Genomic DNA, 23,849 nt, shown 5'->3' with positions numbered 1-23,849 from the left:
TTTGAAAGTGGGTAGTGATTCACATTCCTTTACAGCTTTGGATAGGGCGTTCCACATTGATGTGGCATAATTGCGAAACGTGTTTAGTCCCTTGTTTGAGCCGAATCTGGGTTTAACATGATTTGTGGAGCTCCCTCTGGTATTGTGATCGTGGTATTCACTGACCTTTGGGAAGTATTTTGACATGTACATGGGTACCTTGGTCATGTAGTGTATCTTGTAGACCAGGCCCATTGCAAGTTGCTGTACTCTGTTGTCTACTCTAAGCCATCCTAGGTTGTCAAAGTGGGCAGGGGTGAGGTGGGTTCTCGGAGTCAGGTCAAGCAGTAGTCTGACTAGTTAGTTTTGAGATGTTTGTAATTTGGTTTTTAGTGCCTTTGAGGTGCTTTGGTACCATGAGGTGCAAGCATTACACTGGTGGATGTGTGGTGGATATGTGGGGGGGAGCCTACTGGCTCCACTATGCTGGCGAGCCGTCTGATGAAGAGGGAAGTGATCGCGAGATGGCAAGCAGCCTGGAATATATATTTACAGCAGCCAATAATCAATCAATAAACGCGATCGATATTTGGAATGGCGATCAGGAATTGGAATAATCTTTTTGGAGAACATCTGATCTAAGGTAAGAAATCTATGTTACCAGTCTTGGGGTAATCGGAGCAGTTTTTTTTTATCTCAGCGTGTCCCGTATGTGTATATGTGTGTGTGTGCTGTTGAGGAAATAAGAGAATCGATTTCTCAGCTCGCTTCTATAGCGTCCATAAGTACACATATACTATCTAGTGTTTATTTGAAAACTATTCATAAATAGGCCGACAAATGACAACGTGTCTAGTGTATTCGAGAATATTCCAATAAATGCCGTTTATGACGGAATCTTTCTATTTTCCTGAAATTTTCGAGAAAACGATACCTTTCGAAATGCTATAAAAAGGATATGAACCGATTATAAAAAAAAAAAAAAAAAAAAAATCCGTTTTGACAATGTTGACTGCAAACAAGTCATTGATAAGCGAAGGGCAGATTAGACATAATTTAAAACATAGATTATGCGTTTTTAACGCTATCATTGAAGTGGGTGGTGGCATTCAACAGGGTAAATAGGAAACGGAGGCCGGCACTGAAAGTGTTAATATATATATTAATAAATAAACAAAAACGAAAAATCTACTTATGTTGATGAAAATGTCCAATATGCCTAACTAAATAACAGATAAGGCACTGAAAATGTTTCAATGAGGCTATTATTATTATTATTATTATTATTATTTTGCAACAAGATAGCCTACATAGAACATACAAGCCTGTCTCAGACTGACTCACATGGTGTCGGGGTGTCAGACGAGAGCGCATGTAGCCTGGTCACGATCAGTCCAAAAACACTCGCTCGGATGGTACCGATGTTGCGGGTACACAGAGGTACTGGTGTGTCAGCTTTGCCAGCTCTGCCAGCCTGAGGAATCCCTCCGCAAGTGATGTAACATAGCTTTCGGTTGTCAGGGCAGTCCCGCTGTCTGTCGCCAGGGCAACCTTGCAACCTATCTCTCTCCACAAGCGCCCCTCTCTCCGTTACGCACAAGCTGATGGCTGAATCTGTCTGACGCGGCACTGGAGTAATGTATGAAACGATATGAAATATAGAAATAGATGCGTTCATTAGAGAAAACTAATTTCAATAACAACGGAGAGATACACTTTCACTTTTGACAGAGAGAAGATAATCTCCTGATCAGATACAATTTTACACAAATGGTTCCAAAGATATTTAATGTTTGTAGTAGGCATATTTTCACACCACCAACAAAGTACCGGGTCCGTTGTCTCTTATTCGGAATGGATTTGGTGCCAGCTGTCATTTCTGCCCATCTCCTCTCCGACACTTGAGACTGAACACGAAATAACAATAGGTACATACTAGAAATAAGCTTTTGAATAAATTCCAATCCCTCTCTATATATAGTATAAGTAAGATGTATAAAACTTTATACACTTTTAATTTTAAGGGTAAATAGGTTTTGCGGCTCGAGATACATTTTATTTTGTGCAGGAGGGGGCAAAATGTCTCTTTTGATGTTAAAGGTTGCCGACCCCTGCCCCAGACCATCAGAAAAAATCAAGAGTGAGAGAAGTGAATGAATAACTCTCCCCACCCTCTATCTCCCCACCCACTTTTGAATTACCCTTGAGCAAGGCATGTAACCCCCAACCGCTTTAGTGGAGCTGCTCCATGGCCAACAGTAGAGACTGTGGTTGTACTGGGAACCTCCCAGTTGTGAATGTATGACTGTATGAGCAGGGCATGGCTGTGAACCTACCCTTGGTAAATAAATGTCAAACAAAACAACACTGTTTCCTTTCCTCGACAGTACGATTCTGATGTGTAAGCGACGCATTGTGGATTTGTTCCCTAAGCTGGAGAGGGCAGTAGAGAGCATAAAGGCTGCGGAGGCTGCAGTGATGCAGATGCAAATGAAGCGACAGAGAGAGTTCTGGTATTTGCTCAAGATCGCTTGTGTGAGTAATGTCACGAAAATACACAGAGATACTGCAAACATACGACTAACAATGGCTGTTTTGGAACTATTGTGCACCAAGAGGCACTCGTTTCTACGAAATATCTACGTAAATATGGATACCATACCCAATGTTGATATTGTGTACGTGTGTGAATTTGTCTTTAGGCACTGAGCAATTCTCCATCACAGTCATCGCTACAAAAATCCACTGAGAGGTAAGACTTAATTGTACTTATTATTATTATTATAATTATCATTATTCATTATTATACACTTGTCCTAAAGTATCATGTCAACACTAACAGTATTCTCTCTTACTACTAGTAGTGCCCCATTTAGTTTCAATGATGGCATTGTGTTTCCATGAGGAATGCATCGGAACGTTAGTACATTTTGCACCAGAGATAACTTTGTATGCGTTTGTGATATTTTCCCGATCTTCCTGGGAATGTCAAATGTAGAAACATTTCCCCAATATGTGGACAAGGAAATGTAAATGCCCAGCCTTGTGAATATGTTTAATTAACCCAATGGTTGTTCCTCTCAGTGAGTCTGTTCATCACTTATTGGAGGAGAATCAGCGTTATCTGAGCCAGCTGACTTCTCTGCTGCAAGACACCACGCAGGAGATGGAGCACAGTGTCTTGGTAAGACGAAGAGGGGGAGAGAAACTAGATAGATAGATAGATAGATAGATAGATAGATAGATAGATAGATAGATAGATAGATAGATAGAAGATAGGTGTTAAACCATCTCTTATACTGTACAGTAGTGCTGCTGCCTCCAGTGTCTGGTGATTTTCATGTTTTAATCAACACTAGAATGGGTGGTCATTGGAGCACATAATGTCTGCGGCATGCTATAGTGGTTTATAAAGAGTCCCTCATTGGAATTGATCATTTTAAAGAATAAATTGGACACCTTCTTGCCATGGAGTGATCATGTTTTTAATATTGTCTGTTTTCATTTAAATGTGAAGAAATCTTTCTTTTGTATTGTGTGCTCTTACTATCTTGTTTTTATTTGTATTTGTTTTAATGTTGTGAAAATATGTGAAATGTTCTGTATGCTGCCTTCTTGACCAGGGCTCACTTGAAAAAGAGGTGGAAATATCAATGTGATTACCCTGGTTAAATTAAAAAGAAACTCAAGTCTCAAGCGCATCAAAATCATGTTATGATTTCTCAAAACGCGACTTAATTAGTGACTGAAACACTAGCTAGTTATGACGTACAATTAGTGTCGATTTCAGTGCTGAACTGTGGCATATTTTCAAACCTGGAGTATTCCTAACCGATACTCTTGACTGTCCAACCAGAAGTTGTCAAATGTTGTTATATTGAAAACCAGGGATGAGGTGGTTATTTCAAATAACACTCATACTCGTGGTTAAAACACAGAAATAACTAATTGGGTTTAAACACACTATAACATGGAAAGAGACAATAAACCACACAATTACAACATTTGCAAATCTTTTCTTTGATCCACTTTTTCCTCCTCCTTTTTTTCTGTTTTTCTCCCATCCCAATTTAGTCGTGCCAATCCCAATTGTTGCTCGCATGTGCCCCCCACTGGTCGGTCGTAGGGAGGGTTGAAGAATCTATCGCATGTCCCCTCGGATACATGCGGAGTCAGCCAGCCACTTATTTTCACCTGCCAGCGCGGACTCTCATAGGCGAGGTGTAACGTGTGGGAGGCTCACACTACCCTCGACATCTCCTGTCCTCGCTGTGCAGGCGCCCTGACCTGTAGGAGTCGCTGTTTACAACGACCAGATTACCACTCATCGACTCCCCTCCCACTGACTCTGCGAATTGAGTCAGTATGACGGCCGGCCCAAGCCGGAGGCAACGCTGACAGCCGGATTCGATACCGGTGTCTCTCGCGTTGGTGACGAGCGCTTAGACCGCTGCGCCACCCAGCCGCCTAACATTTGCAACATTTAACAACTATTCAATATCTTATCAAACAACTAGAACCACACATTTTGCTGCAACTGGGGTGGAGGGGGTGGCCAACTGTCTGTAGTATTGTACTGTCTCTGTGCTGACCACCTGCAGTATTCTCGGTGGCAGCATTTGAAGCCATTGTTGTTGCCCTCTGGCAATAAAAAGCTGTACTACTCAAATGACTACATCATGGAGTCGATGGAGAATGCTGGAAATTAATTCCCCAAAAATACTCACGCTCAACCTTGTGCCTCTGTAACTTTCTGAGCCAAAGCACAGGCTGATCGGTTTGTTAGATATTGCGTGGATTCACACACACACACACACACACACACATGTCACACACACACACACAGAACTCTGACCACGGGACATGACGAGTAATCCCTTTAACTATGAGATTTTAATCTGAGAGTGGTAATACGATTTTCACATCACCACAATGAAATGGTCAAACCTATTTGTTTGTCTGCCCTCTAGGACCTGGACTGGAGCTGGACTCAGTATGAATCTTTGGAGACCCAACCTCAGCAGCTGTAGGCCTGACCAAGGAGCAGAGGGCTGGCTTGTCCTTAGCACCTTGACTATGAATGAATGTAATAAGAAGCCAAAGATATGAACAAGTGCCTTGTCACAATTACACTAGCTGAAAGCTTTTTATTAAATTTTTTATTATTATTATTAATTATTCAAAATGACATGCATTTACACAATACTGTAAGCTGGGTTAAATGTATTTAAACTTTTAAAGATATATCTGACTGTAACAAGATTATTTATTTTATTTGTATTAGTGAATAATAGATTGCTGCTTGCATGTCACGCAGAAGTGTGTATTTTTCTTATTATAATGATATAAAGTTGTCGTGGTGTCTGCAGCGTCCGCCGCGGGCTCTGCAGAGTCTCAATTTGGGGCCGGTGCATGGCAGGCCAGTGCAAACATTTCGCAGAGCCTCCACAGAACTCTGCAATCTCTGCGCGGACCCTCCACACCACGGATGCCGTGGAATTATGATTTGATCATTACAATTATTCTACCTTAAGTCATCATGAATCGAAGTAAAAATAATTTGAGCCACTGTGAACCAAATGTAGACTAGAATATATTTGTAAACAAAAAAGTGAAAAAGTTACTTCAGAGCCTTCTAGCTTTCTACCTTTTCATTCTTTCACTTATCTGACTCTTCCAAAACTACTTAGTGCACCTATCTGATGTGTCACTGATTGGGTGCACTACAGTTAATCACGGAAACACCGGGGACTCTGCTCATTTATTGAATGGGGCTTTGGATAAAAGGGTGCACCAAATGTCATGGTTTATGAGCTATGACCAAGGTAGCATTATTCACAACAGTTTTTTTTTTATCCCTGAAGAAAATGCTATATACTTCAACAATATTAAATATTGATACATTCCACAGAATTGCTAAACATATTTCTCATGTGAAAGCTACAGAGAATCTGTTTACTTTCAGGAGCTCATGTGAATTTAATTTTGAGAACTGGACATTCTAATGATGATCTCACAATGGCAATGGGTCATTGTGCTATAGACATAGATATGAAACATTAGATGTCACATGTCATCAATCAATTAATCCGATTTATTTATATAGCACATTTCACATGACGCGTGTCAACCAAAGTGCTGTACAGAGGGTAAATACACAAGATACATATAGACAACAATCACACTGTTTTATGGGAGGGCACACAGGCAAACACATAGAAAAACAGGGCATGAGTCAGTGAACGGGAAAGGCTAGTAGGTAGAAGTGGGTTTTGAGCCTCGATTTGAAGGCATCTATCGAGGGGGCGAGCCTAATGGAGGTGGGGATGCTGTTCCACAGTTCAGGGGCTGCGATAGCAAAGGCACGGCCCCTCCTGAGCTTGAGGTTAGACCTCCGGACTGTCCGGAGCCTCTGATCGGCTGACCTGAGGGACCTGGTGTTGGAATAGGGGGATAGGAGGTCTGAGATGTAGGAGGGGGTGTGACCATTAAGGGCTTTAAAAACAAATAGGAGAACCTTAAAATCTATCCTGTAGCGTACTGGGAGCCAATGAAGGGAGGCAAGGACAGTGGTGATGTCTCTCTTGCGGGTTCCAGTCAACAGTCTGGCAGCAGCGTTTTGTACCAGTTGTAAGCGGGACAGGGAAGACTGGTTAATGCCTATATAGAGGGGGTTGCAGTAGTCTAATCTAGATGAAATGAAGGCGTGGATGACTCTCTGAAGGTCTGCAGGGGAGAGAAGGGCTTTGAGTTTGGCAATGGTGCGTACTTGGAAAAAACATGCCTTTACCACTGAGTTCACTTGTCTGTCAAATTTAAATTGTGGATCAAAAATGACACCTAGGTTCTTGACATACGGCTTGACCAGGGAGGACAGGTTGCCGAGGCTGTTGGTAAGGGTGGTGACAGCGTCTGGGGGACCGAAGAGGATTATTTCGGATTTGTTTTGATTTAGTTGTAGATAGTTTTGTGCCATCCAACATTTAACATCATCCAGGCAGGATATGAGACTGTTAAGTAGAGACTGGTTGTTGGGTTTCAGGGAAACATAAAGCTGTGTGTTGTCAGCATAACAGTGAAAAGAGATGTTGTGCTTCTGAATGATTGGACCAAGGGGTAGCATGTAAAGGGAGAACAGGATCGGGCCAAGGATGGACCCTTGTGGGACCCCACAGGAGAGGGAGGTTGAGGGGGAGGAGCAGTTGGCGATGTTGACAGCAAAGCTTCATAATTAATTGCCATTCTGGGATGGAACCATATGACAGCCATCTTACCTATGACCTATTTACAGTTCTAAACTTGCATGAATAGAAGTCGATGAGAAAAGTAGAATGTATGGTGCTTCTATATTTTACTTCTATTTTTACATAATCCTTTCATTAATTGTTATAATGCATTGCATTATATTTGTAACCACCTACGGTGTCTATAGTAGTTGGAAATATCTTATTTGAATATATTTTCTTCAGATGAGCTGACATGGAAGTACAACTTAAATGCATTTTTTGCCACAATTTAACTATTATTTGTGTGTAATGGTTTTATAGGTGGTCCATGTCTCACTTTCTTAGGTAAAACATAATAGTAGACTATTTGGTTTATCCCTAGTTATCGGATTTGCTAATAGTGGCCAAGATAATGATGACTTATGAATAGCTTTAAATATGAATCATTAATATTTACAATTGTATCTCCCAGCTCTATTTTCTTTAGGGGTAAAATATAAATTTAAAAGGAAAGTTAAGGGATGAAAGAAATAAAGGTCTAAATCAAACAGTGTGTTTTTAATGTTTCTCTCACTATTTTAGTTTAAATCAAACATGATGTTGCTGATTAAACAATACTGGTTGTTTGGTGAATTAGGAATAGTTTACCCTGAAATGTATTTTATAATAATTGATATACTGAAATTAATATAACGCGCATCCAAATTTACACTTGGTTGCTAGGTGGGGAGGGGAGAGAACATGGTGGAGGTAAACGGTACACCCCCCTCCCCCCAGTGAGCTGCTGTGTTCCACAAGGAAGCATACTAGTAACTGTTACTGTTCCTAATTTATGCAAATTACATCTCATCAGCTTGTGACTGCAACTTGTTCCTGTTCGCGGACGACTCAGCCCTGCTGGTCTCTGACAGGGACAAGTTGCAGGTTGAAAAAGCCCTCAGCTCTGAACTCGGCAGAATCTGCACCTGGTTCACTGATAACAAACTATCATTACACCTGGGTAAAACAGAGTCCATTCTCTTTGGATCAAATAACAAACTGCAAGGCCAACGGCTTATCTGTTACAGTGGGTGACAATATTGTCACAAGGAAAGATGAAATTACATACCTGGGCTCCATCCTAGAGGCAAATCTTTCCTGTGACAGAATGGCAACCAATGTATTCAAAAAAGTCAACTAACAAACAAGATTCTTGTACCGGATCTCCTCTGGTAAGCAAGAATACCCTGAAGACTAAGAGGAGCACTTATTAAAGGGTACTACGACTATGCTTGCATGCACCTCATGGTACCAAAGCACCTCAAAGGCACTAAAAACAAGACTACAAACATCACAAAACAAACTGGTCAGACTACTGTTTGACCTTACTCCTAAAACCCACCTCACCCCTGCCCATTTTGACATATCCTAGGATGGCTTAGAGCAGGGGCGGTTCTAGCATCAGACCATTAGGGGGGCTCAGCCCCTAGAGCAGTAGCATCATTTCACTAAATGTTAAGGGAGGGGGCGAGGGTTGGTTGGTGGATTTTTTTTTGTCAAATCAGTTGTGCAATAGTCAATTTTGGTGAGTTGTTTCTATACATTCACTTATGACATTTAGGTAACATTAATGAACAAAGGAGACAACTACAGTAGGCTATGTAAGTAGTCAACCTATTTATTTTAATTTTTTATTATTCTAGTCGATCCTAATTGTAGCAGGGTGGATTATCCCTGCTTCGTGGGAACGGGTGTGCACCGTCACTGGGTAGCAGGACACAGTAGAGCTCCGTCTGACTGCACCCTCGTCTTTGGGCCTGGAGCGTCAAACTGGAGGCCGGCAGTGAGAGTGAATGGGGCCCGGGATTTACCAACCTGGTCTGGTACTCTGGTCTTCCTCGCCTCTCCGGGGCGGTCAGCAGTACTCCCCAACTTGCTCTCACTTCCCCCAATACCTCCGTAACCCTCCCACACCTAGTGACTGATAGATGAATAAATAGATTCGTTCCCCCCGCAAGCAGTACCCTCCCTTGATGACCGCTAGAAACCTTAATGACTGTAAGGGGAAAGTTGGATAGGAAGGGGTTAATTGTATTAACGTTACCCATGGCCGTAGCCAGCTATGAGGTCACCGAGGTCCGGACCTCGTTAACTATTTGCGAGTGGGCCGTTTGGTCAACGACCGGCCCATTTGGTACTGACTGACACTCGGCCGGCCCACTAATCACATCTCTTACTAAGCCCCTCCCCCACTAGGCTGGGAACAGCGGCCCATTATGCGTGCTGTGGCCCAATCACATCTCTTAATAAGCCCCCCCCTCTCTCACCTGTTTCTCGTGTTAGAAGAACAGATGCGGAAACAGGAAAAATGGAGAAACTGCCGGCAGAAAAAATCTGAAAACTAGAGGTGGATGGATGCTGAAAAATATAATAAAATCACAGACATGTTTGCTGCTTCAACGTCGTCATCCACAATAATACTAGTGCAGGTGCAGCAACAAGTTCAACACAGCCTCAGGTAGCCAGCCAGGCAGCGTGTAACTGTTCCGCAACAGTAAGTGACTTCCGGGGTAGGCCTGATTGGCCCCGACAGGCACGTTTGATTGATTGATTGAAAACTTTATTAACAGATTGCAGAATGGGTACAATACAGTACAGCTCAATACACACAATTGTTAAGGGGATGCAGACCAGAGAAAGACTTTCGTCTTGTTTACATCAGGGTCCCCCATTTTCAATTCATCAGGATTGATGCATGGCCACGTGACGCGGCAAACTCAGGACGCGCAACGAGGCTGCTGAGAGCTGTCGCGCGGAAATAGGCTGTCTATTGCCATGCTCTAACACAAACTCTAACCTTAACCAGCTCCTTAACAGCGCCTAAACTTAACCGTTCTAACCTTAACCAACTCCGAAACAATGCCTAACCTTAACCTTAACCTTAACCATGCCTAACCTTAACCATAGAAAGAATATTGCCATTCTCTAACACAAACTCTAACCTTAACCAGCTCCTTAACAGCGCCTAAACTTAACCGTTCTAACCTTAACCAACTCCGAAACAATGCCTAACCTTAACCTTAACCTTAACCATGCCTAACCTTAACCGGCGAAAGAATACACGTTAAAAAAAAAATCACGTTAAAAAAAAAAAAATTGATGGGATTCAAACACTCGTCAACAACGGACCGCAGGATCGCAGGACCGCTGCTCTGTGAGGTGAGCTGAAGCGCCGAATGAAAGTCATAGCAGATTTGGACGGTTACATCATTCCGCAAGCTCTGCCGCTCCGCTCCGCGGAGCGTGCCGCGCGGCAGAGAAAGTTGCGCGTCACGTGCCTGTCGGGGCCAATCAGGCCTACCCCGGAAGTCACTTACTGTTGCGGATAAGCTATAAGCAGCCAGGCAGCAGGGCCGAGGAGGGACGGTGAGCTGGAGGAACCTGAGGTAGTTTGTGTGTGCCATCTCTGCCATGGTGATGTTGATAATAATATTAATTATAATGTTATTTGGTGAGCATCGCGTTGGCTAAAATAAGCCCAGGTTACTGTGAGTGACCGTCACAGTGATCAGCACTACTAATGAGACGCTGCCCCCTAGTGGCCGGCTGTAACAAACAAGCACACCATTGATTTAATTGCCATATAACTCACATACAAAGATCTAACTTACTCCTAAGCATGAATATAAAACAAACGGGTGATAACTGTGTAAACCTTATGCAATATTCATCATTGATATTTGGATACTTGAAATCTGTATGAACTGAGTAGTTAGTACCAAATTATGAATGAATGAAGTTAGTATAAAATGGAACAGCTCCATGCATTAATTGAATAAACAACTATTTGCTCATTACCAGTATGGTATTGTTTAAATTGTACAGCTTTTTGCACATCTTTGTCAGGGAATTCCAACAATTCTGGACCTGAATGTACCAGTTCATTGTAATCATCTCTCTCTCTCCTTAATGTCTAGTCAAGCCAGAAATGGACCTCCCTAATTTCTAAACCCTGGCTGGGTGGTGTCCGACCGATTATAGTGGGCCGGTCTGGGCCAAAAAAAATAAATGGACCTCCCTAATTTTTTTTTTTTTTTTTTATTATTGCAAAACAGAAATTATTAAAAGTCAGTACTCAACACATAATGCATAATGAAACTAACAGTCAAGGTGGTTAAAATTACATGCAAGTACAGAAACAAGACAAAAAAAAAGTCTATAATAATATTTTACCGTATACAGTGTATATCCAGCGAAATTAACAATTATACAAATGCTTATATAGGACATACCCCTAATACCTATTTTCTAAAACCCTACACACATATGCTCCAGCTCGAACCCCCCCCCCTCCTGCACCCCTCCTTGGATAGTACCTCCATTATCCCTCACTCCTAACCAGACACTACCATTATAAGCTAGCTTTTATTCTCTCCACCACTTCTACCCACATTGACATTTTGGATTCGTTGAGACCCAGAATTCTTGCTGTAGATATTTCTTGATAAATCACATCGAGATATGTAAGAGACCAAACTTTCCGGCAAATTTTTTCCGGTTGAAACCAGCGTGATGCGATCAGTTTTTTAGCTACTGTGATACCCGATAAAACCAATCTCTTTAGCTGTGGATTTACTGCAAACTCAAAAACATCATTCAAAAGCAATACAGAGGGGTGTACTGGTATATTCCAAGATACGAGTTTTGATAATTGATGGGTCACATCTTTCCAGAATGCCTTAACTGGTGGGCAGTCCCAATACATGTGCATAAATGTCCCTTCGTCTCCATTTGTACATTGGCTGTCTCCGGCTGTCCCTGAGCAACGACCGGAGTGCTGAATGTCCCGTGACTAAGACGGGGAGGACGTGACCCTCTTGCGCCGCCCCTGTGCTTCAAATAGATCCGCTATCAACTCTATCTTTAATTTTTCAAAATGTACAGTTGCTATTGCATGCACTCATCTGTGTTTCACTACACACATGAGTGCATGCTTACCAACTGTCCGTCTGCAACACTACTATCACCGACATCTAAGAAGGGAGATCCCCCCTTGAACGGCCCTTCTAAGGTTTCTCTCCTCCACATTGCCTGTGGAGCTTTTTTCCCTATTGTTAGGTTTTAGTGAGTTTTTCCTTACCTTCGCGTGGGGTATGTCTGGGAGTGCTTGCATTCTTTCATTTATTTGCATTCATCTAAAAAATGTTTGGACCCTATGGTGTTCTTGTTCTGTTCTTGACTTATTGTTATGTTGTCTTCTTGACTTGTTTAAAGAAGACCTGTACGGCCCATGGGGACATTAACGTGTGTTGTCGGGCCCTATAAATAAATTTGATTTGATTTGATTTGATTGGGAGCATTTTGAGTCTTGTTTCAGGCCCATTCTGTTCAGTCTTATAGGAGTCAAGTATGTCCTGTGAATATAGTTAAGATTGATTTGTTGATGGTCCGGGTTCCTTGATGTAAGACGGACATTTGCCCATGCTTCTTGCCAATCAAAGTCACTTTCCAGGTCTGGAATATCCCTCCTCCAGACAGTGTCTAGTTGAAGGGTTTCATACGAGGACGTTAGTAATTGATAATAAAAACCTGATACAAAACCTCCCAATGTTTCTCTTTCATAGAAGAATTTGTGGTATCTGTGGTGTTCAACTGGTATTTCTAATGGAACACCGTGAGACCTCAAACATAGGCGTAACTGTATGTAAAAAAGCCATGTGGACTCGGTGAGGTTAAACTTTGTGCATATTTCTCCATAACTACAGAAGCCCTGGTTATTAAAAATATCCCCTAATGAGTGTATGCCTTGCTCTTCCCATATAGGGAATCTTATAGGACGTTTTTCCATTAAGAGTGCATTGTTATTGAATATGGGAGTGTGATTATGCCATTTTTGAGGGTTAGGATATTTTTTTTGTGTTTCCCGCCATGTTCGGATTGCATGGGTAATTATGGGGCCAAATTTCCGCTCACAGTGCTTGATTGGAAGTTTAGTGTGTGCTATGTCCTTCAGTCTCTGTGGGGCTACTATGTTTTCTTCCAATTCTCTCCAAGATACCAAAGCCTGGGGATCAAACCATATTGTCAATGGTCTTAATGTGTAAGCCTTAAAATATTGCAAAAAATCTGGAACTGCCATGCCACCGTCTGCTTTATTTCTCTGTGCGGTGGATCTTTTTATGCGAGGTGGTTTGTTATTCCAAATAAATTTGTATGTGGAGGAGTGTAATCTTTTCCAGTAGCCCTCTGGAGGGGGTAACGGTAGCATTGAGCTGATGAAGTTGATTCTTGGTAATACATCCATCTTAACTATTGATACCCTTGCCTGTACTGAGTTTTTAAGTTTTGCCCACCTGTCCAGGTCGTCTTTGATTTTGTTCTGTAATTTTGTGTAATTGTGCTTCACCGTTTGTCTTATGGTGGGAAATATTTCCACACCCAAGCATCTAAAATGTTTTACCATGGGTATCGCACCTGGGAGGGTTGTGTCTTTTTTTGCATGGATGTTAAGTGGAAGGAAAGCCGACTTCGGCCAATTTATTTTAAATCCCGATAAATCACCAAAGTTCTCTATCAACTTGAGTAGATGAGGCAATGTGGTGTTGGGGCTTTGCATGAACAATATTACGTCGTCCGCATATAAACTAATTTTATGTTGTGTGCCCTTGATTACGATTGGTTCTATGTATTGGGATTGTCTTATATATTGTGCTAAAGGCTCTAATGATAGATCGAATAGTCCGGGACTAAGAGGGCAACCCTGTCTGGCTGAGCGTGATACCGGAAAGATTTCGGAGATGAATGTGCCTGTTGTAATCATGGCCGATGGGTCCTTGTATAATACTTTAATCATATCAATGAATCCTTTTCCTAACCCCATCTTTTCTAATACTGCCCATAGAAACGACCATTCCAGCCTGTCAAATGCTTTCATAGCATCCAGGGATAGCATCGCCTTAGGTGTGGTGTCCTCTTTGTCTGCATCTAGTACGTGCAGTATTCGTCTTATGTTATCATTGATCAGGCGACCTCTTATGAAGCCAGTTTGGTCCGGATGAACTAAAGACGTCATATGCTTTTGCAATCTGATGGCTAATACCTTAGAGTACAGTTTGACATCGGTTCCGAGGAGGCTTAAAGGTCTGTAACTACCGCACTCGGTGGGGTCTTTGTCTTTTTTGAGAAGGACTGAAATGAGTGCAATATTGTCGTGTTTATGGAAGCTCCCCTCCTTGACTGAGTATAAGATCATATTTAGTAATAAGGGTCCAAATATGTCCCAACAAGAAAGGTACATTTCTGATGGGATACCGTCTCTTCCAGGAGCCTTACCATTTTTCTTTTCGGATATGGCCTTCTTGAGTTCCTCTAATGTGATCGGTGCTTCTAACTGTTTAGCGTCGTCCTCCGAAAGTTTAGGGAGAATAATTTGATTAAGATATGTGTCCAATTTGTCTTGATCAAAGGTCGTTTCTGAATTATATAAGTCGGAGTAGAATTCTTTGAATGTATCGTTTATTATTTTGGGGTCTGTTACAAGTACTTGTTGTTTTCTAATGGCAGTTATATCTGCAAATTTTGCATTAATTCTTAATCGCATGGCTAATAGGTGACTAGGTTTAGAACCTTGGAAATACTGCTGTTGTCTTGTGCTGCGTATTTGCATTTCCGATTTTTGTCTGTATATTGCATTGATCTCTGTTTTTAGTACGTTAACTTGATTTTCTAGTCTAGTTGAGTTGTTGTATTTTAAAGAATTAAATAACGTTGAGTAAAGCGTTTCCAGTTCAGACAGTTTTGTGCATTGATTTTTGCGCAATATGGAGGAAAATCTATCCGTGAAATCCTTGATCATACCCTTTACCGACATCCATATTATTCTGGGGTCTTGCACCGCGTTTGCATTCTCCCGTAGGAATACTGTGAGAGCTTCTTTGAGTTGTGTAATGAATTCCTTGTTGTTAAGCAGCATAGTATTAAAACGCCATCTTGGGGCCCGGGAAGATAGTATACCAAATGTTGCTTTTAGGAGTAAATAACAGTGATCTGAAAGCGCATTGGGTATCATTTCCACTTCATATTTATCAAATAGTCTCGGGGATGCAAAGACATAATCAATTCTGGATAATGTGTTATGTCTCGCCGATCGACAGGAGTACTTTCGGGTCGTGGGATTAAGTGAACGCCATAAATCATTTACCCCTGTAGTCTTTGACCAATCTTTTAATGCTTTAGATGAATTTTTTTGTTCGCTGGAAAAGGCGAGGTAAGATTTGTCCATCCTTGGATTCCAAATGGCATTAAAATCCGCACCTATTATAAATGAGTACTCGGGATGGTTTAACATTTCATCGGTTAGTGAAGTGAAGAAACCCACTTCGTATAAATTTGGGGCATATACCGCTGCCAGCGCTATTTTCCTGTTATTATGTACAATCCTAGCTATAGTTATACGCCCCTCAGCATCCGACCATACCCCTTTTAATTCGATATTTAATTTACGTCTGACGACTATGGCTACACCTCGAGTTCTCGTACCAAAAGAAGAGTGACTAATATTATGGTATGTGTTATCTGCTAACGTATCTATGTCTTCCTCTAAAATGTGCGTTTCGCTTAGTAGAGCCACGTCCACATGTTCTTTTTTCATCAGTGTGAGCACGCTTTTGCGTTTGTGTTGTTTGTTTATCCCACCAGTGTTCCATATCATTATATTCAAACTAGCCATAATCTATGCATGTTTTTGTGTAGTTTTTGGTAATGCTTCTGGAGTGCGAAGCTACAATAGATGTACATCCAATTATTGAGGTCCCGTTGAGAGCCGAGCTTAAAAACATATATATATACAAATAAAAATCCCCTATTTTCCCCTCACCCAGAGAGTCGTACAGGCCTGTGTTCCAAAAACACATCCTCCGGGTATGACTTTCTCCCTTAGTCCACCGGATTGCCCAAACTGAGCATTGTAATCCTAATCTTCCTATGCTAATTGCCATAGGATCTAACATTTTCATTCTAATACAATAGAATGTCGCTTTTGGTCTTGCACCTTCCCTTACTGTAATGAAATATTGTGAAAAATGAAAAAAAAGAGAATAAACTTTCATCGACATATTCATTTGAACCCTCTACTAACATATGTAGGAAACATCAGGAAAAAGTAGGGATGCTCGATATTGGCTTTTTTACCGATACCGATATTCCGATATTGTCCAACTCTTAATTTCGATACCGATACCGATACCGATATCAACCGATACCGATATATGCAGGGTTTCCCCCAAAAAAAACGGAATAATTTCAGGTAACTAATAATTTCACTGGATGCATTCAAAAGGCTTTCTAAATGTAAGCATTATCTGTGCAAAATATGATAATTAAAAAAGTAAAAATTAACATTACATATCTCTTGTTGTTGAATTAAACCAACATGCATACTTTTGACAATAAATAAAATAAGAATTGGTTCTTACTTGCTTGCCTGGGTAAATAAAGGTTAAATAAATGTAAAAAAAAAAAAAAGAAAAAAAAAATTGTTATTGTTCTTTTTTTTTTTTTTACCGATACCGATATTTTCCGATATCACATTTTACTGCCGATATCGGCCGATAATATCGGACATCCCTAGGAAAAAGGAAAAGATTGTAGAGAAATATTAACACCTTAATGTGAAGAACAATGGAAAAGAACAATGTAAGATAAAAGAAAGAGAGAAAAAATAGAAATAATAAAAAAAAAAGATAAAGATAAGGAGTGAGAGATAGAATAATACTCAACGTGGAGAAGCCACTAGAACCGAATTGAGTGATTAGATAAAATAGAAAAACAGAGCCTTTTAGAGCTACAATGTGCCAATCTCTTCATCAGTGGAGTGATTACTTAAATTGTTAGAATAACCTTGTTGTGTTCATACGTTTAGGTGTGGTTGATTTTTTAAAGTATTATTAAGGTCTGATTGAACTTCAGTCAATTGATCATATGCTATGTTTATACACACCGGATGTTTAATGTTAGAGTTGCAAGCCTTCGTTGTCATGGTGCATTATATTCTAGAAGGTTGTAGAATACACTAGTACTAATAGACTGTTGTTGTGTTCCAGAATGATCTAAGTGACCCAGGGCAGTCGAGCGATAAACCCAGAATCTTCCAGATTGTTCTTAATGCCAATGATATGTTCTTGTCTCCCCGGAGACCAGAGGTCTGAAATTATAATGTATTACGAATCGTATTATACACAATACGCATTGGTGTAGACGGCCTGCATATCATCTGCTACTTTTGATGAACACAATAAAAGTCATTCTAATACTGATATACACAGAGAAAGAGAGAGATGAAGCGGCTTATCTGTTTTCAGACAGTGTCGTTCTGCCTTGGGGGATCTGCTCCATATCGATTCCAATATTCCTCAGCCTCTTTAGGTGTGTGTAATCCAATCCTACGGCCGTCCCTGCCCACGATCGATAGCAGCGCCGGGTATGTTAGCCTTGGTCTGAGGCCAGACTTGAAAAATTTTTGCATCACCTCCTTGTATGGTAGACGTCGAGCGATGGCGTCTTTGCTTAGATCCTCATAGATAAATATTGAATGATCACCATGTTTCAGCTTCCCACGTTGGATGCGAGCAATTTTGATGATGTCATCTCTTATTGACGTCTTCCGCAGAGTAACAATGATGACTCTTGGCCCGTTGTTTCTTTGCTCCCGAGAACCGATTCTGTAAGCTTGGTCCACTTTCGGCACTGTGTTTAGAAAGTTGTTACCCAAAATCACTGATAGCACTGTTGGAAAGTTGTCGTCTGCGCAATTGACTGCTTCATCAAGTCCTACAATGCGGATGTTATTTCGCCTGTGGTAGCGTTGGGTTTCGAGTAGCCTCTCCATCGCTTCATCTTTAACCTCTTGTATTTTCCTCCGGCATGCTTCTTCCACCTGTTATGGTTTGTAACCGACCCCAATCGCACAACACAAGACAGGTATGATGGTTTGCCAAGAAACAGATATTTATTTAGAACAGGGAAAAAGGGCACTGTCCCTTTAAGGGAGAAAACACAAAACACTGGAATAACACAAGAGGGGAAGGTAAAGTGCCTTTAAGAGGCGGGCAGGAAAAGGGAACACTATGGGAAGGTAAGGGAACGCCTAAGGGAAGGTTAAGGGAACGCCTAGGGAACAGAGGAACTAGAGACTAGGAGAACTAGGGAAAGAGGACTAGGGACTAGGAGAACTAGGGATAGAGGACTAGGGACTAGGTGGAACTAGAAGGGGAGAACTTGGGACAGAGGGGACTGAGGCCCGCGGAGGCGGGCTGGGGAACAGGGAGGAACTGGGGACAGAGAACCGCGGAGGCGGGCTGGGGACAGGGAGGAACTGGGGACTGGTGGGAAAACATCTGGGCCGCTCTGCAGAACAGAGGAGAGGGTTAATATTCAAAGGGAACAAACAGAGCAGATGCAGAACAGTCCAAATAACAAAGTAACAAAGTAAATACTATCTTCGTGTGAACAAACACACAGTGGGAGATGAAATGTCCAAAATAATATCCACGAGAGAACAAAACAGAGTGGGAGATGAAATGTCCAAACTAATAACTAAGTGAGAACTAAAGGAGGCAATACGCTGGGGAACAGCAGCGGGACGAGGGCAAGGGGCATTACGCTGAGTGAGTGACATCACAATCAAAACTCACCCAGGCGTATGCGTAAAGGTACAGGGACAGCAGCGGGAACGGGGGCAAGAGGCATTACGCTGAGTGAGTGACATCACAATCAAAACTCACCCAGGCGTATGCGTAAAGGTACAGGGACAGCAGCGGGAACGGGGGCAAAAAGCATTACGCTGAGTGAGTGACATCACAATCAAAACTCACCCAGGCGTATGCGTAAAGGTACAGGGACAGCAGCGGGAACGGGGGCAAGAGGCATTACGCTGAGTGAGTGACATCACAATCAAAACTCACCCAGGCGTATGCGTAAAGGTACAGGGACAGCAACGGGGCGAGGGCATCGCCACCGGGTGGCTGGCTGTCCGAGCCGAGGAACAGAGCGCTGGAACAGCGGCGATGGCGAGGGCGTCGTCCACCGGGTAGCCGCTGTCGGAGCCGAGGAACAGAGTGCTGGAACAACGGCGGTGGCGAGGATGTCGTCCACCGGGTAGCCGCTGTCGGAGCCGAGGAACAGAGCGCTGGAACAGCGGCGGTGGCGAGGATGTCGTCCACCGGGTAGCCGCTGTCGGAGCCGAGGAACAGAGTGCGCGCCACACCTTGGTGTGCGCGTCGGAACAGTGGCGGTGGCGAGGGTGTCGTCCACCGGGTAGCCGCTGTCGGAGCCGAGGAACAGAGTGCGCGCCACACCTTGGTGTGCGCGTCGGAACAGAGAGCTGGAACAGTGGCGATGGCGAGGGTGTCGTCCACCGGGTAGCCGCTGTCGGAGCCGAGGAACAGAGTGCGCGCCACACCTTGGTGTGCGCGTCGGAACAGAGAGACGCCTCGGGGTGCGTCTGCTAGGAGGAGTGTGCCAAGCACGAAGGTCTGGAAGATGCGCGTCGGCGCGCTGAGGTCTGGAGAGCGTGCCAAGCTCGAAGGTCTGGAAGATGCGCGTCTGTGCGCTGGTACGGAGGAGCGTGCCAAGCTCGAAGGTCTGGAAGATGCGCGTCAGTGCGCTGGTACGGAGGAGCGTGCCAAGCTCGAAGGTCTGAAGTGGAACACTGGAATACCTCCCGTAGAGGATTAGAGAGCGCAGTACAGTGTCTCCCTCCAGGCAAACGGCGGCAGGTGGCGAAGGCTTGAGCGCATCTGGCGCGCTGGTCTGGAGTGGAACACTGGAATACCTCCCGTAGAGAATTAGAGAGCGCAGTACAATGTCTCCCTCCAGGCAAACGGCGACAGGTGGCCAAAGCCCTTGAAGATGCGCGTTGCGCGCTGGTGACTGGAGAGCGTGCCAAGCCCGAGGGTCCGGGAGATGCGCGTTGGTCTAGATGTGCGTCAGGACGAACAGCTGCGCTGGGGTCTGCAGTGGAGCGCTGGGGTGCCTCCCGTGGAAGTTACAGGGAGCGCAGAACAGTCTCCTCCACAGGCTACGGCGACAGCAGACGAAGGCTGGAGCAAACATCTCAAGGCTGGAGAGATCCATCTTACAGCATTGGTAGACCAGAGGATCTCCCGAAAGAGTCTAGATGTTAGAGAATATGACTCAGCATGAATACAACACGACCCCACCGAAACGAGGGGAAGAGCCCTGGTATTTAAAGCCCCCAGGGGAACTAATTAGCCTGCCACCACAGGTGCGAGAGGTAATTGATAATAGTCCAGGTGTGGCCACTGAGAGTAAACGAGAGTAAAGAACGAGAGGGTGGGGGCTAGAGAGAGTGAGTGAGAAGGGAAAATAAACAGTATAGGCTTAAAGAAACAGAGAAAAGGTGGTGAGCAGCGGGCAAAACCTCACAGTACCCCCCCCTCAACGGGAGCCACCCGGCGACCCAAAACAAATACAGACAGAGTGGCAGGGGGCAAAACAAGAGGTACTGGCCAAGCCAGCAGGGGAAGCCACCACAAGAGTGGGGCTAGCAAAAGAAACAGGGTCGCCGAGGGGTAACTAGGGTAGCAGAGGGGCAACTGGGGGAACTGGTCTAGAGGAACTGGTCTAGAGGAACTGGTCTAGAGGAACTGAGGGGCAAGCAGGGTAGCAAAGGGGTAACCATGGTAGCACCGGGAAAGGGCTAGCAGAGGGAAGGTTAGCTGCCAGGGCACCGATAGCTACAGGGCCTATGCTAGCTGTACTGCTACATCAACACAGAGGCTGCGCTAGCTGCCGAGCTAGGCTAGCAGAGGGAAAGGGTAGCTGCCAAGGCACTGATAGCTACAGGGCCTATGCCAGCTGTATTGCTACATTAACATAGAGGCTGCGCTAGCTGCCGGACTAGGCTAGCAGGGGGAAAGGGTAGCTGCCAAGGCACTGATAGCTACAGGGCCTATGCCAGCTGTACTGCTACATTAACATAGAGGCTGCGCTAGCTGCCGGAGCTAGGCTGGCAGACAGGGCTGGACCAGCATGAGAGAACAAGCTAGCTGGAAGGACAGTCCTAGCTGTGTGAGATAAACTGACCTTGCTAGCTGAAAGGGCAGTCCTAGCAGTGGGAAATAAACTACACAAAAAAAGTGGAGGCCATGCAGAGGGACCGGGTTAGCTGCTTGGGCCTGGCTAGCTACAGGGCCTATGCCAGCAGCAAGGGCTGCATAAACATAGAGGCTGTGCTAGCAGCCGGGGCCAAGCTAGCAGACTGGGGCTCTGCTGAGGGACTGGGTTAGCTGCCAGGGCATGGCTAGCTACAGGGCCTATGCCAGCAGTAAGGGCTGCATTAACATAGAGGCTGTGCTAGCCGCCGAGGCAAAGCTAGCAGACAGGGCCATGCTGGTAGTAGAGGCCTAACAAGCTGCAGGGGGGTCAAACAGGGCAAAACGAGAAGCAAACAGGGGAGCTAACCGGGGAGACTAACAAGCTAAACAGGGGAGTAACAGGCTAACAAGGGAGCTAAACAGGACTAACAAGGAAGCTAAACTGGGCTAACAGGGAAGCTAACAGGGCTAACAGGGGAGCTAGAGGGGACAAGAAAAAAAAAGGCAAACTCAACATACACAGTCTGTGCTGGCTGGGGTCGTAGACTTGTTGGGGTCGTACTGTTATGGTTTGTAACCGACCCCAATCGCACAACACAAGACAGGTATGATGGTTTGCCAAGAAACAGATATTTATTTAGAACAGGGAAAAAGGGCACTGTCCCTTTAAGGGAGAAAACACAAAACACTGGAATAACACAAGAGGGGAAGGTAAAGTGCCTTTAAGAGGCGGGCAGGAAAAGGGAACACTATGGGAAGGTAAGGGAACGCCTAAGGGAAGGTTAAGGGAACGCCTAGGGAACAGAGGAACTAGAGACTAGGAGAACTAGGGAAAGAGGACTAGGGACTAGGAGAACTAGGGATAGAGGACTAGGGACTAGGTGGAACTAGAAGGGGAGAACTTGGGACAGAGGGGACTGAGGCCCGCGGAGGCGGGCTGGGGAACAGGGAGGAACTGGGGACAGAGAACCGCGGAGGCGGGCTGGGGACAGGGAGGAACTGGGGACTGGTGGGAAAACATCTGGGCCGCTCTGCAGAACAGAGGAGAGGGTTAATATTCAAAGGGAACAAACAGAGCAGATGCAGAACAGTCCAAATAACAAAGTAACAAAGTAAATACTATCTTCGTGTGAACAAACACACAGTGGGAGATGAAATGTCCAAAATAATATCCACGAGAGAACAAAACAGAGTGGGAGATGAAATGTCCAAACTAATAACTAAGTGAGAACTAAAGGAGGCAATACGCTGGGGAACAGCAGCGGGACGAGGGCAAGGGGCATTACGCTGAGTGAGTGACATCACAATCAAAACTCACCCAGGCGTATGCGTAAAGGTACAGGGACAGCAGCGGGAACGGGGGCAAGAGGCATTACGCTGAGTGAGTGACATCACAATCAAAACTCACCCAGGCGTATGCGTAAAGGTACAGGGACAGCAGCGGGAACGGGGGCAAAAAGCATTACGCTGAGTGAGTGACATCACAATCAAAACTCACCCAGGCGTATGCGTAAAGGTACAGGGACAGCAGCGGGAACGGGGGCAAGAGGCATTACGCTGAGTGAGTGACATCACAATCAAAACTCACCCAGGCGTATGCGTAAAGGTACAGGGACAGCAACGGGGCGAGGGCATCGCCACCGGGTGGCTGGCTGTCCGAGCCGAGGAACAGAGCGCTGGAACAGCGGCGATGGCGAGGGCGTCGTCCACCGGGTAGCCGCTGTCGGAGCCGAGGAACAGAGTGCTGGAACAACGGCGGTGGCGAGGATGTCGTCCACCGGGTAGCCGCTGTCGGAGCCGAGGAACAGAGCGCTGGAACAGCGGCGGTGGCGAGGATGTCGTCCACCGGGTAGCCGCTGTCGGAGCCGAGGAACAGAGTGCGCGCCACACCTTGGTGTGCGCGTCGGAACAGTGGCGGTGGCGAGGGTGTCGTCCACCGGGTAGCCGCTGTCGGAGCCGAGGAACAGAGTGCGCGCCACACCTTGGTGTGCGCGTCGGAACAGAGAGCTGGAACAGTGGCGATGGCGAGGGTGTCGTCCACCGGGTAGCCGCTGTCGGAGCCGAGGAACAGAGTGCGCGCCACACCTTGGTGTGCGCGTCGGAACAGAGAGACGCCTCGGGGTGCGTCTGCTAGGAGGAGTGTGCCAAGCACGAAGGTCTGGAAGATGCGCGTCGGCGCGCTGAGGTCTGGAGAGCGTGCCAAGCTCGAAGGTCTGGAAGATGCGCGTCTGTGCGCTGGTACGGAGGAGCGTGCCAAGCTCGAAGGTCTGGAAGATGCGCGTCAGTGCGCTGGTACGGAGGAGCGTGCCAAGCTCGAAGGTCTGAAGTGGAACACTGGAATACCTCCCGTAGAGGATTAGAGAGCGCAGTACAGTGTCTCCCTCCAGGCAAACGGCGGCAGGTGGCGAAGGCTTGAGCGCATCTGGCGCGCTGGTCTGGAGTGGAACACTGGAATACCTCCCGTAGAGAATTAGAGAGCGCAGTACAATGTCTCCCTCCAGGCAAACGGCGACAGGTGGCCAAAGCCCTTGAAGATGCGCGTTGCGCGCTG

At 44.9% G+C, this 23,849-nt stretch overlaps 1 protein-coding gene across 3 annotated transcripts in view; it reads left to right on the top strand.

The window, feature by feature from the left end:
* LOC311233979 (inhibitor of nuclear factor kappa-B kinase subunit alpha-like) overlaps positions 1-7,689 on the top strand; it is a 56,280-nt gene extending 48,591 nt beyond the window's left edge. For all 3 annotated transcript variants that reach the window (XM_084321050.1, XM_084321051.1, XM_084321052.1), the window contains 4 exons: positions 2,367-2,514; positions 2,682-2,731; positions 3,064-3,163; positions 4,950-7,689. In XM_084321050.1, coding sequence (XP_084177176.1) covers positions 2,367-2,514; positions 2,682-2,731; positions 3,064-3,163; positions 4,950-5,009 — 358 coding nt within the window. In that variant the 3' untranslated portion in view covers positions 5,010-7,689. The remainder of the gene's footprint in view (positions 1-2,366; positions 2,515-2,681; positions 2,732-3,063; positions 3,164-4,949) is intronic.
* The last annotated feature ends 16,160 nt before the right edge of the window (positions 7,690-23,849 follow it).

Source organism: Notolepis coatsorum, assembly GCF_963971535.1.
Source record: "Notolepis coatsorum genome assembly, chromosome: 9".
In the NCBI taxonomy this organism is placed as follows: Eukaryota; Metazoa; Chordata; class Actinopteri; order Aulopiformes; family Paralepididae; genus Notolepis; species Notolepis coatsorum.
Note: the sequence above shows the minus strand (reverse complement) of the source record. Positions and strands in the feature narration are given on the sequence as shown.